The sequence below is a fragment of the Typopeltis vanoorti genome, chromosome 1 (assembly GCF_054136105.1).
Source record: "Typopeltis vanoorti isolate ZY-2024b chromosome 1, IOZ_Tvanoo_1.0, whole genome shotgun sequence".
Taxonomy (NCBI): domain Eukaryota; kingdom Metazoa; phylum Arthropoda; class Arachnida; order Uropygi; family Thelyphonidae; genus Typopeltis; species Typopeltis vanoorti.
In genome coordinates, this window is record NC_143549.1 from 183,523,499 (window position 1) to 183,538,197 (window position 14,699).

Consider the following 14,699-nt stretch of genomic DNA (forward strand, 5'->3'; position numbering starts at 1 on the left):
ATCCAATCTTGTATTTTCATCTTGACTATTTTCTCTAAGACCTTGATAATGATTCCTGTTATGCTGATTGGCCGGTAATTTTCAACAGCAGCCTTGGAACCACCTTTGTGCAGTGGAACTATTTTCCCCTCTTTCCACCCCCTTGGGAATGACCCAGTCCTGAGGCTCAAATTAAACAAAATGGTCAAGGGCACTGACAATTCTTTGGCCGCTTCACGTACGACACGAGCTGGTATACCATCCAATCCCACAGATCTATTGACATTGAGGTTCTGTAATAGACTAGTTACCTCTACTTCATTCATCACAATTCCAGTATAAGCTGTTGGTTCTTCCATTCCTGCAAAGTCACCACCTGGATGATATACTCTTGCAAAGTGCTCCTCAGTAATTCCACAATATCGACTGATTCGGTTACCTCCCTACCCTCAGCATTTTTTAAGATCATTCTACCACGAGCAATTTTCCTTTTACTTGCAACATATTGAAAAAACTGTTTGGGATTCTCTTTAGCCTGTGTGGCCAATTTCCTTTCGTAATCTGCTTTTGCTTTTCTTACCACCCTTGTTACCATCCTGGCCTGAGCTTTATACTGTTCCTGTGCCTGATGGTCACCCTTCTCCTTAAATTCCCTCCACAACTGTTTCTTTTTTTGCAGCTCAAGCTTAATAGTGTTATTCATCCATTTAACCCCTACTTGATTTATTATTCGGACTCTTGGTATACAGTCAACCATTGCCTCCTGCAAACAGTTCTTAACCACCTCCCATGCACTATCAACATCCAGTCCTTGCAGTTTTACATGCCATGGCATTGAGCCAAGCACACACCTAAGCTTGTCATACCTACCAGCCCGGTAATTCCACATGTACCCTGTCTTAATTGTAAATTCGACTCCTTTAGCCACCTCCCAAGTCATGACCTTATGGTCACTCTCACCAATTGGTGGCAACATAGTCATGTTCGTTACAGCTACATTCTCAGTTGCAATTACTAGGTCCGTCACTCTCTGCCCCCTGGTATTTTCCAATACATGTTGCCGTAGATAGTTGTCCCTTAATAACCGCATAAAATCCAATTCCTTCCTCCCATGTGCCCTTTCCTCTTTCCAGTCAATGTTACCATAATTGAAATCACCCATAATAATTACCCTCCTTCCATTCATTTCTTCTATTTGCTTATGCATACTATCCCCACCATCCACTCCATCACCCGGTCTATAGCAGCACCCAATTGTATATTTTGTTCTGCTAGATTCTATCTCACACCAAACAGCCTCAAATGTGCTTTTTTCCCCATCCTGCAGTTCAACTTCTATACTCCTTGGCTGAAGCTCATCAGCTATTATCAATAACACTCCTCCCCCCTTTTTATTCACCCTGTCACTCCTGAACACGCTATACCCGTCGCATTCAATCCCACTAGCTTTATCATCTTCTGTCAGCCATGTTTCACTAATACCGACAACCTGTGGCCTGGAAGTGCCAACCATGGCCAAAAACTCTTCCTTCTTGTTCCTAATACTCCTGACATTAGTGTACATGAATCGCAGAAGCCCATTTGTCCCATCCCTACTTTGATGCCTTATACTAACTATCCCATTCTGATTTGTTGTCCGTCGTACTCGCTCGGGCATAACATACTCATTCATACACTTAACTGCCCCCCTAAAGTCTGCATATCTACTCCCCCCCCTTAATAAATCTAGTTTCCCTGAGTCTGTACATCCACTTCCACATCATTCATCAACACTCTTTCAAGTCTCTGTACACCAACTCCATTCAAATGTAACCCATCCATCTTATATAAGTCCTTTCGCCCATCGAACTCATTCCATACCACCCTCCATGCATAACCCACGCATAAAGTCATTGGCAATTATGGCCCTCCTTCTAAACACTTCGCTGTCATACCGCGGTAAGATACTCACCATCCTAACTCTCTCACTCTTCTCTTTTGCTACCTCAAACAACTCCCTCACATCCTCTATCATTTCCATTTTGTCCTCTTTCAAATCATTCGTTCCTGCCACGATTATCATCTCTTTCACCCTCTGTTTTTGCAGTCGAATAGATTCGCTGACGTCCTTTATGTTCGCACCCGGCTGGTACGACTTCGTTAAACTCTCAATTATTACGCCTCTTAATAGCGAATCCCAATACAGCACTCGCTCCTTCATTTTATTGACGTTTACGAACATTCTATTATTTGCTTTTATCCAAGTGTAAGCAAACAAAGTTTGTGCCTGAAGTATTTTCAGGACTGAGCAACTCATATATAGAAGCTAATGACTTCACATCACTTGCCTCAGTATCCCATAATGCAAAGCACATATCCTTACAGACCTATAATGCTGGGTAATTACCCTTCCCATAATGCATAGCATTATGCATGTACATAAGGATATGTGCTTTGCATTATGGGATACTAAGGCAAGTGATGTGAAGTTATTAGCTTCTATATACGAGTTGCTTAGTCTTGAAAATACTTCAGGTGCAAACTTTGTGTGCTTACACTTGGATAAAGCATTAAACCAGAGATCTCAAACTCAGCAAAGTGCCAGTCAGTTAGATGTATATCAGAAGCAGGCTATATTCAATATTATTCTGGTAACCAAAACATAAACTAAAAAAATTAAAGGCTCTAACAAAGGCCCGTTTGTTGCCGGGCCTTTACGACTTATGTAAACAGTGACACCACTATTCAAATTTTTAATTTATAACCGTTTTTATTTTTAAATTTTAAAAAGAATAAGTTTAGAAAATAAAAGTTCAATTATATTTTATTCATACTTTAAGAATATTTAAATACATAATTTTGACTTACAAAACTAAAGATTTTTATCTACGAGTCCTTTTTTTAATTTGATTTTGATCCTTAAGCCCGACATCTTTTCGTCTGTACTAACATGTCAATATCTGCTTTTTCATTTCGTGTTGCAGAAGTATTGCATTTAATCTAGAATCTTTTATCCATGAGCAGAACTTTGACTTATTAAGTTTCATAATTGAAAATAATTGCTCACATACAGGTGATTCCAAAGATTGAGAACATTTTTGCACATTAAATTTTATATTTGGAATATTTACTGCTGAGGTATTTATAACAATTTGGTATGTCAACTTCATTATATTTATTTTATTTTTTAATTAGAAATGGATGTTAGAAACATTGATTTTTAGAAAGAAATCATTAAGGTAGTGGGCCATATCTGACCTGCCAGTTTGCGACCCCTGGATTAAACCCAGAATATAATTTCTTGGTATCTTTAATTTATTGGATGACTAGATTTCACTTGAAAAACTGCAAATAAGATATACTGAAAAAAGATAATTTTTTTTCTTAACCCTTGCAAAATTACATCAACAAATCCTCATTAAAAATTCATTCCAAATCTATTTTGTTTCTTGAATTTCATATTTCAAACCTCTCTGATTCTTAGCTAACAGTGTTTTATTCTGTATCACAGTAATACCAACTTCCAGTGTAACATCACGTAATACCAACAAATCAAACTTTGAATCATGACAACAATTTTAATAAATATGCCTCGCAGACATCAAACTTAATCGAGTAAGAAAGAAATATTGCCATCCACATTTATTTATTTCTGAAATATGCCATCCACAATTTCTGAATGAAGAAGCGTAAGACAATCGATTACAAAAATATGCATAGTTTTTTAGTGCCTTTGTCTTTCATAATTACTATCCTCATCTTTAACATTAACGCATATATATATATATATATATATATATATATATATATATATATATATATATATGATGCCACAAGCTCTAATAATACGGATGTTTCCTTGTATAATATTTCATTTTAAAAACTTCATCATCAAATTCCTGACATGTACCCTCAAGGAGTGTACAGGATATGATAGTACATGAAAAATTTACATCATCACTAACTAACTATCTACAATTTTCCTCCAAATCAGTCTGTTACTTGTCAAGACTCCAACATTATCAGATCTTATATTTCTATCGTCTAAGCCACATTGTACAGTATCAATCCACCTATACCTTGGTCTTCCTCTGGGTCATTTTCCTGCCAACCTGGCAGAGAACACTTGTTTTGCTAATCTTTCCTCGCCCATTCTGTTTAAGTGACCATACCACCTGAGATTAGCTCTGCTAACGCTTTCCTGGATGCTGACAATGTCAAGTTCTTTCCAAATATCCTCATTTTTAATATCATATTGCCATTGATGCCATCTGTTCACGCCTCTAATCTTTCTCAGGACTCTCATATCTGCGGTCTCCAGTCTTTGGTCAAGTGTTTTACTTCTGACCCAGCTCTCAGATCCGTAAGTTAAAACTGGTTTGAACACTGTCTTGCATACAGCTAATTTAGTGTTACGACTAATTTCTCTCTTATTCCATATGAATTTATTCAATTGACTTCCTACCATACCAGCTTTGTTGATTCTGTTGTCTGTTCCCATATTTAATTTACCATCTTCACTAAAAATCCTGCCTAAGTAGTTGAAAAGTTTTACTTGTTCCACAGGTTCCCCGTTCACAACACAGTTGATATTTTCAACAATTTTGCCTATTTTCATTGTCTTTGACTTGTTATTGCTGACCTTCATACCATATCTATTACAACAGTTATTCAATTTAGTCAGAGAATCTTGCAGACTTGTAGCAGATTTGTTTAGAAGTATAACATCATCCGCATAAAGCAAAGAGCTGATATTAACATCTCCAATTTTGATATCATGTTTAATACCACTTTCCTTCATAATGTGATCCATATAGATAATGAATAACAGAAGGGATAATGTACATCCTTGTCTCACACCAGATTTAACATTAAACCATCTTCCTGTACTTCCTTCAATTCTAACTGCTGACTTACAACTCAATTACAGACTACATATTGTTTGATATAATGCCCCATATAACTGTAGCATATTGAATAGCTTCTCTCTTGGCACCTTGTCATATGCCTTTTCCAAATGGACAAAACTTAAATTTCTCCACTATTTGTCATAAAGTGAAGATCTGATCCTGACAGCCTCTATTTGATCTGAATCCAGCTTGTTCTTCACCAAGCTTTTTTTCCACAATTCTTCCCGTTTCTCAAGTATACTTGCATATATCTTAACAGGAACACTCAGTAGGGAAATACCTCTGTAATTCTCACATTCAGTTTTATTTCCCTTTTTATATATGGGTACTATTAGAGCTCTACTCCAATCATCGGGAATTCGCCCCTCTGTCCAGGCTTTCTGAACTATACAGTGCAGCCACTGTAAGACTCTTATACCACCATACTTTAGTATTTCTGGTTGAATATCATCTACTCCTGCTGCCTTTCCACATTTAAAGCTTTTGATGGCTTTTTCTACTTCAAGTATGAATATGTATTCCTGACTATGTCTGTTGAGTGTTTTTTTTACCACTGTGCTATCACTGCTTGTTTCATTTAGCAATTTTTCAAAGTAATTAATCCATACTTCAAGGATATCTTTTTCTCCCGTTTTCATGTCACCTTTATCATCTCAACTCCTTTTACAGCACTCTTTCCTCCACTTCTAAGCTTCTTCAACAACCTCCAGAATATCTTACCACCTTCTTGATATTTATTTTCTATATTCTTGCCAAAGTCATCCCATGACTTTTGTTTAGCTAGTTTCACACAGTGCTTCTCTTTCTTACATTTGTCTCTGTATTCTCTAAGAGCAAAAGCTAACTTATTGCCAGGAACTTTTGATATGCTTTCTTCTTTTTCTTCACTGCCTCTTTAACTTCCTGTGTCCACCAGGGAGTTCTGATTTTTCTATCCTTGCAGACTACCTCACCACATGCATCTGGCTGAATCAATCAGGGTTTTCTTCAAGGCTTGCCACTGAATCTCCAAGGTTTGATTCCTGTTCTCAAACTCTCTCATTTTTTCTTCAATAATCTTTGTGTATTTTACAGCACTCTTTAGTCTACAGTTCACATCTGAGAGCTGCTCAACTTTTATTCACTTTAAAACTTTCTTACATGTTATTCTTTTCAATATGAAATTCAATTTTATCCTGCTCAAGACTAAATAGTGATCACTTCCAATTTCAAATCCTCTGTACACTCTGGTGTCCTGCACCAGGGAGAAAACATCGCTATCAACTATAACATAGTCAATGAGACTTTTCTTATTCCTTGCCTCTTCTCTCCATGTGAATTTGTGCACATTTTTATGTTGGAACATGGTGTTAGTAATAACCAGTCCATGTTAGATTTCTGCTCAGGATAGGTATTTGCGATTATTAATAGCTTTGTTCTTTTCTCCAAATTTTCCCAAAATATTTTTATATGTCTGACAATCATTTCCTACTCTGCTATTTAGATCCCCAACAAGGACCAACTTTTCCTTTTTCATTGTGTCAGTGGCTTTTTCTAAAGCATCAAAAAATTCCTCCACTTCTACCTTGGTAGAACCTTCTGTTTTTTTTAAAAACTTTGCATTGCAAATGAATAAAAGGAAGAAAAATTAACATAATACAATTTTAACAGAAATTTCTCTCAACACTACGTAGCTTTACTATATTGTAGTGATTATATATTATTATTATTATTACGTGATCCCTCCAGAGAGTCCAAAGACTCATCTAGGGAGGGTACCTTCTCTACAACTCTGTCTCCACCATCACCACTCAATCCACAAACTACAACTAACCAACGGCATCTACTGCCCACCACCACTATTATTTCCACAGACAATCACAAACATCCATGCCCATGGTAGGATTCGAACCCGCAGACTTTTGGCTGGAGAGTGATACGCTAATTATTGTGAATTTATTCATGTGAATTTATAAATGTGAAATTATTTAATTATTCAGATATTTTTTTTTTTACAGAGGAGTAAGTATTTCAAAGCTGATACTAATTCCAAAATAATTTTTCAGGCCAGATCAAAAAACAGATTATTCAAAATGTATGTTTCACTATGGTTGCAATTTGCACTATGAATATGCAAATTGCAACAACAAAATATTGAGTTCAATAATTATTTTGTTCTTCTGGTTTTGTTATACTGCAGAGCACTGTTACAATCACCACATCACTTGCAGAAATAACAATAATCACTTGTTACACGGAAAGTGATGCATGACTTCTTTTCAATATCTCTGATGTCTTTTGCAAATAGATTTATCCTGATCAGCAATTCTGCACTACACTGCAAATACTAAAAAACAATATATTTTGTAAACTTCTATTTTATTTATTTTTTATGACCCCCTTTAAGGGTGGACATAGTGGTCTGGGATAATTCCCATATCAACTTTCTGCTTTGATATTACTGCTCTTCCATATTTCATGTGTTGGATGTATAGTAGAATAACAGCTTCTCTGTAGTGCCAGTACTCCCAACTATTTCAAGCCTCCTTGGAAGACTATTGAAAGATGTTTAGTTTTCTTATGATAACCATTTTGTAACAAAATTATTATTATTAAGAGAGACCTCCAGGGAGTCAGGGACTCATCAAGGGAGGCCACATACTACATGCACCAGCTATCATACTTATTCTTGAATTCATTCACACTGCTTGCACACAACATCCAATGGCAATCCATTCCAAATATGCACCACCTTATGAGAGAAAAATTGAGCCCTCACCCCATTCTTAGCAGCATTCATTCTCCTTATGTTCATTCAAATGCCTCTCGACTTTGTAATTCCCACATGGTCTCTCTGATTTAATTTGGCTATTTTGGAGGTTAATTCATTTTCAATAACCTTCTCAATATCTCCAATAATTTCCTTAGTGGAGAAAGCCTTCCTGTTCTCTGTTTTGCTGCTCTTAGCATTATGGTTCTTGTGCATTTTTGGTGCCATTTTAACTATATTTATTACTGCAATATCTTAACAAAAATATGTTATAAAATACTAAATACACGAAAATCTACACTGATATACTATGAAAGACTACTTTTCAAAGGGAAAAACACAACACAACAGATTAAAATCAACAATTTTACACAAGCTCTAAATTCATCAACAAATCACAATGTAGCCTAGAAGCCAATTCAACCAAATGCACCAATGAGCTCTATTTTTTGGTTTCTGTCAGCTGTGTACATACTGACTGTTTAACTGATTTGTATCCAGGATATATATTATAAATAATTTTACAAAAAAAAAAAAAAAATCACTAAAGAGATTAAGTGAGGGACAAAATAAGTTAATATGTTTATTTAATATATTCAATTAAATAGCTCCAGTGTATTTGTGGTACACATGGGATGTCAAAGCATGTGTAAAATGTTCTTATCTCAAAAGTGCTACATACACTTTAATATTCCAAATAAAGCCATCTAAAAGGAGTCCTCACATACACATCACAATGGAAATTTCAAACATCTTAAAAAATAACTCTCAATTTCTCTCTAAGTTCAAAGGATTTTTCCTTGGAACAAACAAACAAGATTTCACAGTAAATTCTCTTAAATGTAATAAGTATTGTATATTTCTCCCTTAGTACCAAGTCAATGAAGCCAGGTCAAATAATTCATATCTGCTTTTTCTTGCAAATAAAAAAAAAATTACACACAATACCGAAATCCTGTCTAGTTACTGCATATCTTTGAATACAACTATGTTTCTCCTTTTGTGCATTTAATGCACAAAGATAATTTTAAAGTTTCCTTTTTTCCTTCTTCTGGAATTTTCTTTTGTTATCAAAATGTTAAATATAAAGTAACACGTAAATACCACAGTGAAATCTTTAATTACTAAAAAGACAGATATTTTGTACTAAAAATAATAGTAGATCTTCAGTGTCTGTAACAGTATAGGAATGGAATACAGGCTAACGTTCGGTGGATCACCTATTAAAATACAATTGTTACCGCGTGCTAGGAAATAATAGAAATAACAAATTTAACCTATTAAGATAAACGATTTTTTACATAAGATAAAAGTCTCCCAGATCTTTGAGAGAGACATACAGTCATTTCTATTTAAATTCGGTCGGTGTAAGATAATTTCACAACTTTCTTTGAATAGGCGTTCATATTTGAATCTGCATCTATGGAGGAGAACTGCTTTATCCCACTGGATAATAAAAGAACATCAATATAATATTGATGTTCTTTTATTCTTTTTTCCAAAGAACGGCCAGTTTGTCCAAAATAAGACATCGCATTCACAAGGTATTTGGTAAATGCCAGCCAAAGATAGAGAAGACAGTTCATCCTTTGTAGAAGGTAATAAAGAAATTTTGTTGATAGGAATATATGTTGGAATCAGTTGATACTTTTTCAGAATTCTACCTATAAGTTCTGAGATTCCTGGAATGTATGGAATAGAAACTCTGCGGACTGTTGAAGAAACTGTAGGTGTTGGAACATAAGAGTCAAGTATCTGTTAAATTTGATTGGAGTTGTAATCATTTGATTCCATTAACTTTTTAATGATGAAAAGTTCTTGTTGTAAGATTATTGGGGAAGAGCAAACTTTATGTGCTCTATGAATAAGAGATTTAAGAATGCCAAATTTTTGAGACATGTGGTGCGTAGACTTTTTGTAATGTATTGCCAGTAAAAGTGGGTTTTCGAAAGACACTTGTAGATAAGGTACCAGAAGACGTTCTAGTAATACTGCATAGATCAATAAGGTAGTAGGGACAAAAAAACTGGCATTAAGCACAGCAGATGGTGAGAAACAATGAGCCTGCATAGACGCTTCCATGACCTTCAATAGAATAGTGCCTATGTACTGAAAATGTTTGTTCTTTCCTTCCTTGTTTAAAAAGTATGTAACCACAACAAATTTGCTGCTCAACGTATTTTAAAGAACATGCCCATCACTTTGGGAAAAACTATATAATCCCATCTTAAGAGTTTTATCCACATTTTCAACTTGTCTTCCTTGGAAAGAAAATTCATCCATTAATTCAGGAACTGTTTGCTTTCCTCTTAATGATCTTATTCTCCTTTCTGAATTAAAAAATATCCTTGACCACATAGGGATACCTCTCATTATATGCAAGGTTGCATTCGCAAGAATCAATGTGTATATCAAAAATGAGTCAAATGGGAGGCTTATGACATGGGATAATAGAGGTTGCACTCCCAAACAAGCCAGATTCTGATCTTTCAAGATTAATTTAATCGAAATGCACCTTTTTTTTTTTTATGTATTTACATTTTTCATTCATATTTCATAAATATGTACTGAGCATTTAAATAAATATACTCAGTACATATAAAACATAACTATTAAAGTAGTTATTCATTTTCATGATTAATACTTTGTTTAATCACACCTTCTTTTGCTGGCATGCTGAAGTTGAATGCTGCTTTTCCAAGAAGCTCTCAACAGAAATCTGACTTGCAGTTTTCATCTTCTGATTGTCCTTCTGATTCATAATCAGAAGGACGTTCCAGTCTCCCTTTTCAATTAAAAAATCTTCATGTCATAAGAATCATGTCTTTCAAAGAGAGCCATAAAACTGTCTATCAGCTTAAAATCTTGAGACATGACTTTCATTGTAAGTTTTCACAAGCTCCACCCTCATAGGACCTGACTCAGATTCCTTATTGATGTGCTGTTCCACAGCCAGAAGATCTTCATTGCTCAGGGAACAGAAATTATTTACATATAAAGTCAATACCGCATAGCTCAATAAGGTAGTAGGGACAAAAAAATTGGCACAAACACAGCAGATGGTAGGAAATAATGAGCCTGCATAGAAGCTTCCATGACCTTCTACGAAATAGTGCCTATGTACTGAAACGAAACCACATATACAAAAATATGGATAATGAAAGAACGTATAATGAGAGTTACTCGTACTATATTTCCCTTCCAAAACTTGCATATTCCAGAACATAAAAGCTCTAGTCAACAGCTGGACTCTCTTGCTCACTATATCAAACTTCCTTTTCAGAAATACATAATCTTTGATCAAGAGCACTACTGCCAAGAACAGTAAAATAGCCTGGGGGTGGAAACATATAAAATCATCAATGGTTGTAAACAACGCTACAGTTGTTCAATTGTAAAAACTCAGTTGAAAAGATACAGATCTTTCAAGTGGAATATAAATTATATCCTCTTCTCCTGTTAATTTTTTTTTTTTTTTATGTTTCAGAATTTAAGGTGAGGCCCTTTCTTTCTTGATACCAATAAATATCATAATCAAACATTTTGCAAAAGACCACAGTTACACATATTTCATCTGTATGAACTTCCCTAAAGAAATTACTAATTAAGAGATACTAATAAGGTATTGAATTTTAAATTAAATGTCTAGATATAACATAGGACTAAAAATATTTCCTTTCCTTTTTTTTGTAAAAAATGTTACTGCTAATTTAAAAAACCTTCTGATTTCATGAAATAGTTAATTTTGCTCTTGAGATGTAGTTTCTGCATATCCGAGTCTGCATCAGTCAGAAGCCTCCTGAAGTATACCTAGAATGGATCTGTTGTTTTCTACTTCCACCACAAAGATACAGATTTTTCAAATGGCATATAAATTATTTCGGTTGTTCTTTGGATATTTGTTAAATGATAAAAATGCTATCAATACCATACAAATACATGACAGAATAATAGTGATTCTGAAGCATTGTGACTATGACAATTTTCAGTCCTCATGCAGTTGCCAGATTTCCACATCCACCCAAACTGCCACATATGCATTCTAAAAAAACAGGATTTTATAAAATCTATTGCTTCTCACCTAATGTCCAATCCCCACCTTCTCGTGATGCACCCTGTTGGGTATCTACATGGATACTGAACGAACGAGGATGGGCTGGCAATTTTGGGATTAAGCCAACCAAATTGTATTCTTATTGGTTAAACCCAAATAAAAAATGAAGGTACAACATGAAAAAATTTCATGCCAGCTGGGGCGTCGCCCGATTAAACAAGGCCCCCGTTGTTTTCACCAGGGAACCAGCGAAAAGTCAGCTACTGGAACAAATCAGAAAACAAACCCAAACTCAACATCACCAGAGTTAAAGATCGGTACTATCAACATAAGAAGCTTGAATGCCAAAGAAATGGAGCTAGATGAGGAATTAGATAAGTAGCAGATCTACATAATAGGGGTGATTGAAACAAAAAAGACAAAAACTGGTGAGATTTTTCTGAGCAATAAATACAAAATGTTATATTCAGGCAATGACAATCAAGGAAAAGAAGGAGTAGCCTTAGTATTCAACACAAAATACGAGGCTAATCTTCTTGAATGGCAGTCAGTCTCAAGTAGAGTAATGTGGGCAAATATGAGAATGGGAACTGGAAAATGAGACTTATTTGGTCCCACAGAAGGTTCTAAGGTAGAAGTGGAGGAATTTTTTGAGGCTTGGGAAAAAGCAACTAACACTTTGAAAAAAGAAAAGTTGGTCATTGTTGGGGATCTAAATAGCAGAATAGGAAATAATTGCAAGACATACAAAAATATTTTGGGAAAATTTGGAGAAAAGAGCAAAGCTAATAATAATTGCAAATATCTGTTGGATTTCTGCTCAGGACATGGACTGGTTATTATTAACACCATGTTCCAACATAAAAATGTGCACAAATTCACATGGAGAGAAGAAGCAAGGAATAAGAAAAGTCTCATTGACTATGTTATTGTTGATAGTGATGTTTTCTCCCTGGTGCAGGACACCAGAGTGTACAGAGGATTTGAAATTGGAAGTGACCACTATTTAGTCTTGAGCAGGATAAAATTGAATTCATTATTCATTTCAATATTGAAAGTTTTAAAGTGAATAAAAGTTGAGCAGCTCTCGGATGTGAACTGTAGACTAAAATACACAAAGATTATTGAAGAAAAAAATGAAAGAGTTTGAGAACAGGAATCAAACCTTGGAGATTCAGTGGCAAACTCTGAAGAAAATCCTGATTGATTCAGCCAGAGACGCATGTGGTGAGGTTGTCTGGAAGGATAAAAAAATCAGAACTCCATGGTGGACACAGGAAGTTAAAGAGGCAGTGAAGGAACAGAAGAAAGCATATCAAAAGTTCCTGTCAAATAAGTCAGCTTGTGCTCTTAGAGAATACAGAGACAAATGCAAGAATGCTAAACAGTGTGTAAAACTAGCTAAACAAAATTCACGGGAGGACTTTGGCAAGAATATAGAAAATAAATATCAAGAAGGTGGCAAAATATTCTGGAGGTTGAAGAAACTTAGGAATGGAAGAAAGTGTGTTGTAAAAGGAGTTAGAGATGATAATTAAGATAGTTTACATTTCTCTCGACTGTGAATGGCACCATGTGCGGTCTGTAAGTGTTTGTGAGTAAAAGTTTTGAAACATTTTAACTTTTTATAATAAATTTGTGGATATTTTATGGTAGTAAATGATAAAATAGACTACTATCTACATATATTTTATGCATTCATGAGATACCTAACTTTATCTTAATTTTTCAACATTTCTAGGCTACACCGTTTGTAAGTTTTTTCAAATTATCACAAATTCTCCAAAAAATATTCCAATATATTTATTTAAAAAAAATCCACATATAAGTGGATCAATGCAGTTCAAATCCATGTTGTTAAAAGGTCAAGTTCAACACATAAAAATTTCCTCTCATATTTAAGGTAATAATTTTCACACAAACTTAAAATGTAAACATATACCTTATCAAATGCTTGTTTCAAATTTTTTTTCTCATTTTCAAGCAATCCTTCCATGATTACCTTTTCATCTGCAAAAATAAATAAAATAAATAAATAAAAATTAAAATAATAATAATAATAAACTTGCCAAAATCATTTCAAAACATAAATATTTGAAGTATATTATCATTATGTATTATTCCACAGGATAAGAAGTGCATAGCCTTTGTTTATAAAAAGGAATATTTATATCACCATTATCATCATCAAATTCCTGCCATTTACCCTCAAGGGGCGTGCAAGATATGATAGTACTACATGAGAATTTTATATGCTCACTAACTTCCTATCTACAATTTTCCTCCAAACCAGTCTGTTACTTGTCAAGACTCCAACATTATCAGATCTTATATTTCTATCGTCTAAAGCACTTTGCATTGTATCAATCCACCTATATCTTGGTCTTGCTCTGGGTCGTTTTCCTGCCAACCTGAAAGAGAACACTTGTTTTGCTAATCTTTCTTTGCCCATTTGGTTTAAGTGACCATACCACCTGAGATTAGCTCTGCTAATGCATTCCTGGATGCCGACAATGTCAAGTTCTTTCCTAATATCCTCGTTTTTAATATGATATTGCCATTGATGCCATCTGTTCATGCCTATAATCTTTCTCAAGACTCTCATATCTGCGGTCTCTAGTCTTTGGTCAAGTGTTTTACTTCTGACCAAGCTCTCAGATCTGTAAGTTAAAACTGGTTTGAACACTCTCTTGCATACAGCTAATTTAGTGTTACGACTAATTTCTCTCTTATTCCATATGAATTTATTCAATTGACTTCCTACCATACCAGCTTTGTTGATTCTGGTGACTATTTCTATATTTAATTTACCATCTTGACTAAAAATCGTGCCTAAGAGCTGAAATGTTTTACTTGTTCCACAGGTTCTCCGTTCACAATGCAGTTGACATTTTCAACGATCTGCCTATTTTCATTATCTTTGTCTTTTTATTGCTGACCTTTGTACCATATCTATTACAAGCTATTCAATTTAGTCAGAGAATCTTGCAGACTCCAACATCTCCAATTTTGATATCATGTTTAATAC

The 14,699-nt window shown here is 34.7% G+C and overlaps 1 protein-coding gene across 1 annotated transcript in view; it reads right to left on the bottom strand.

Moving 5' to 3' along the window:
* LOC150110692 (uncharacterized) overlaps nucleotides 1-14,699 on the bottom strand; it is a 464,373-nt gene that overhangs the window by 210,800 nt on the left and 238,874 nt on the right. The window contains exon 13 of the mRNA XM_090405298.1: nucleotides 13,614-13,681. Coding sequence (XP_090261424.1) covers nucleotides 13,614-13,681 — 68 coding nt within the window. The remainder of the gene's footprint in view (nucleotides 1-13,613; nucleotides 13,682-14,699) is intronic.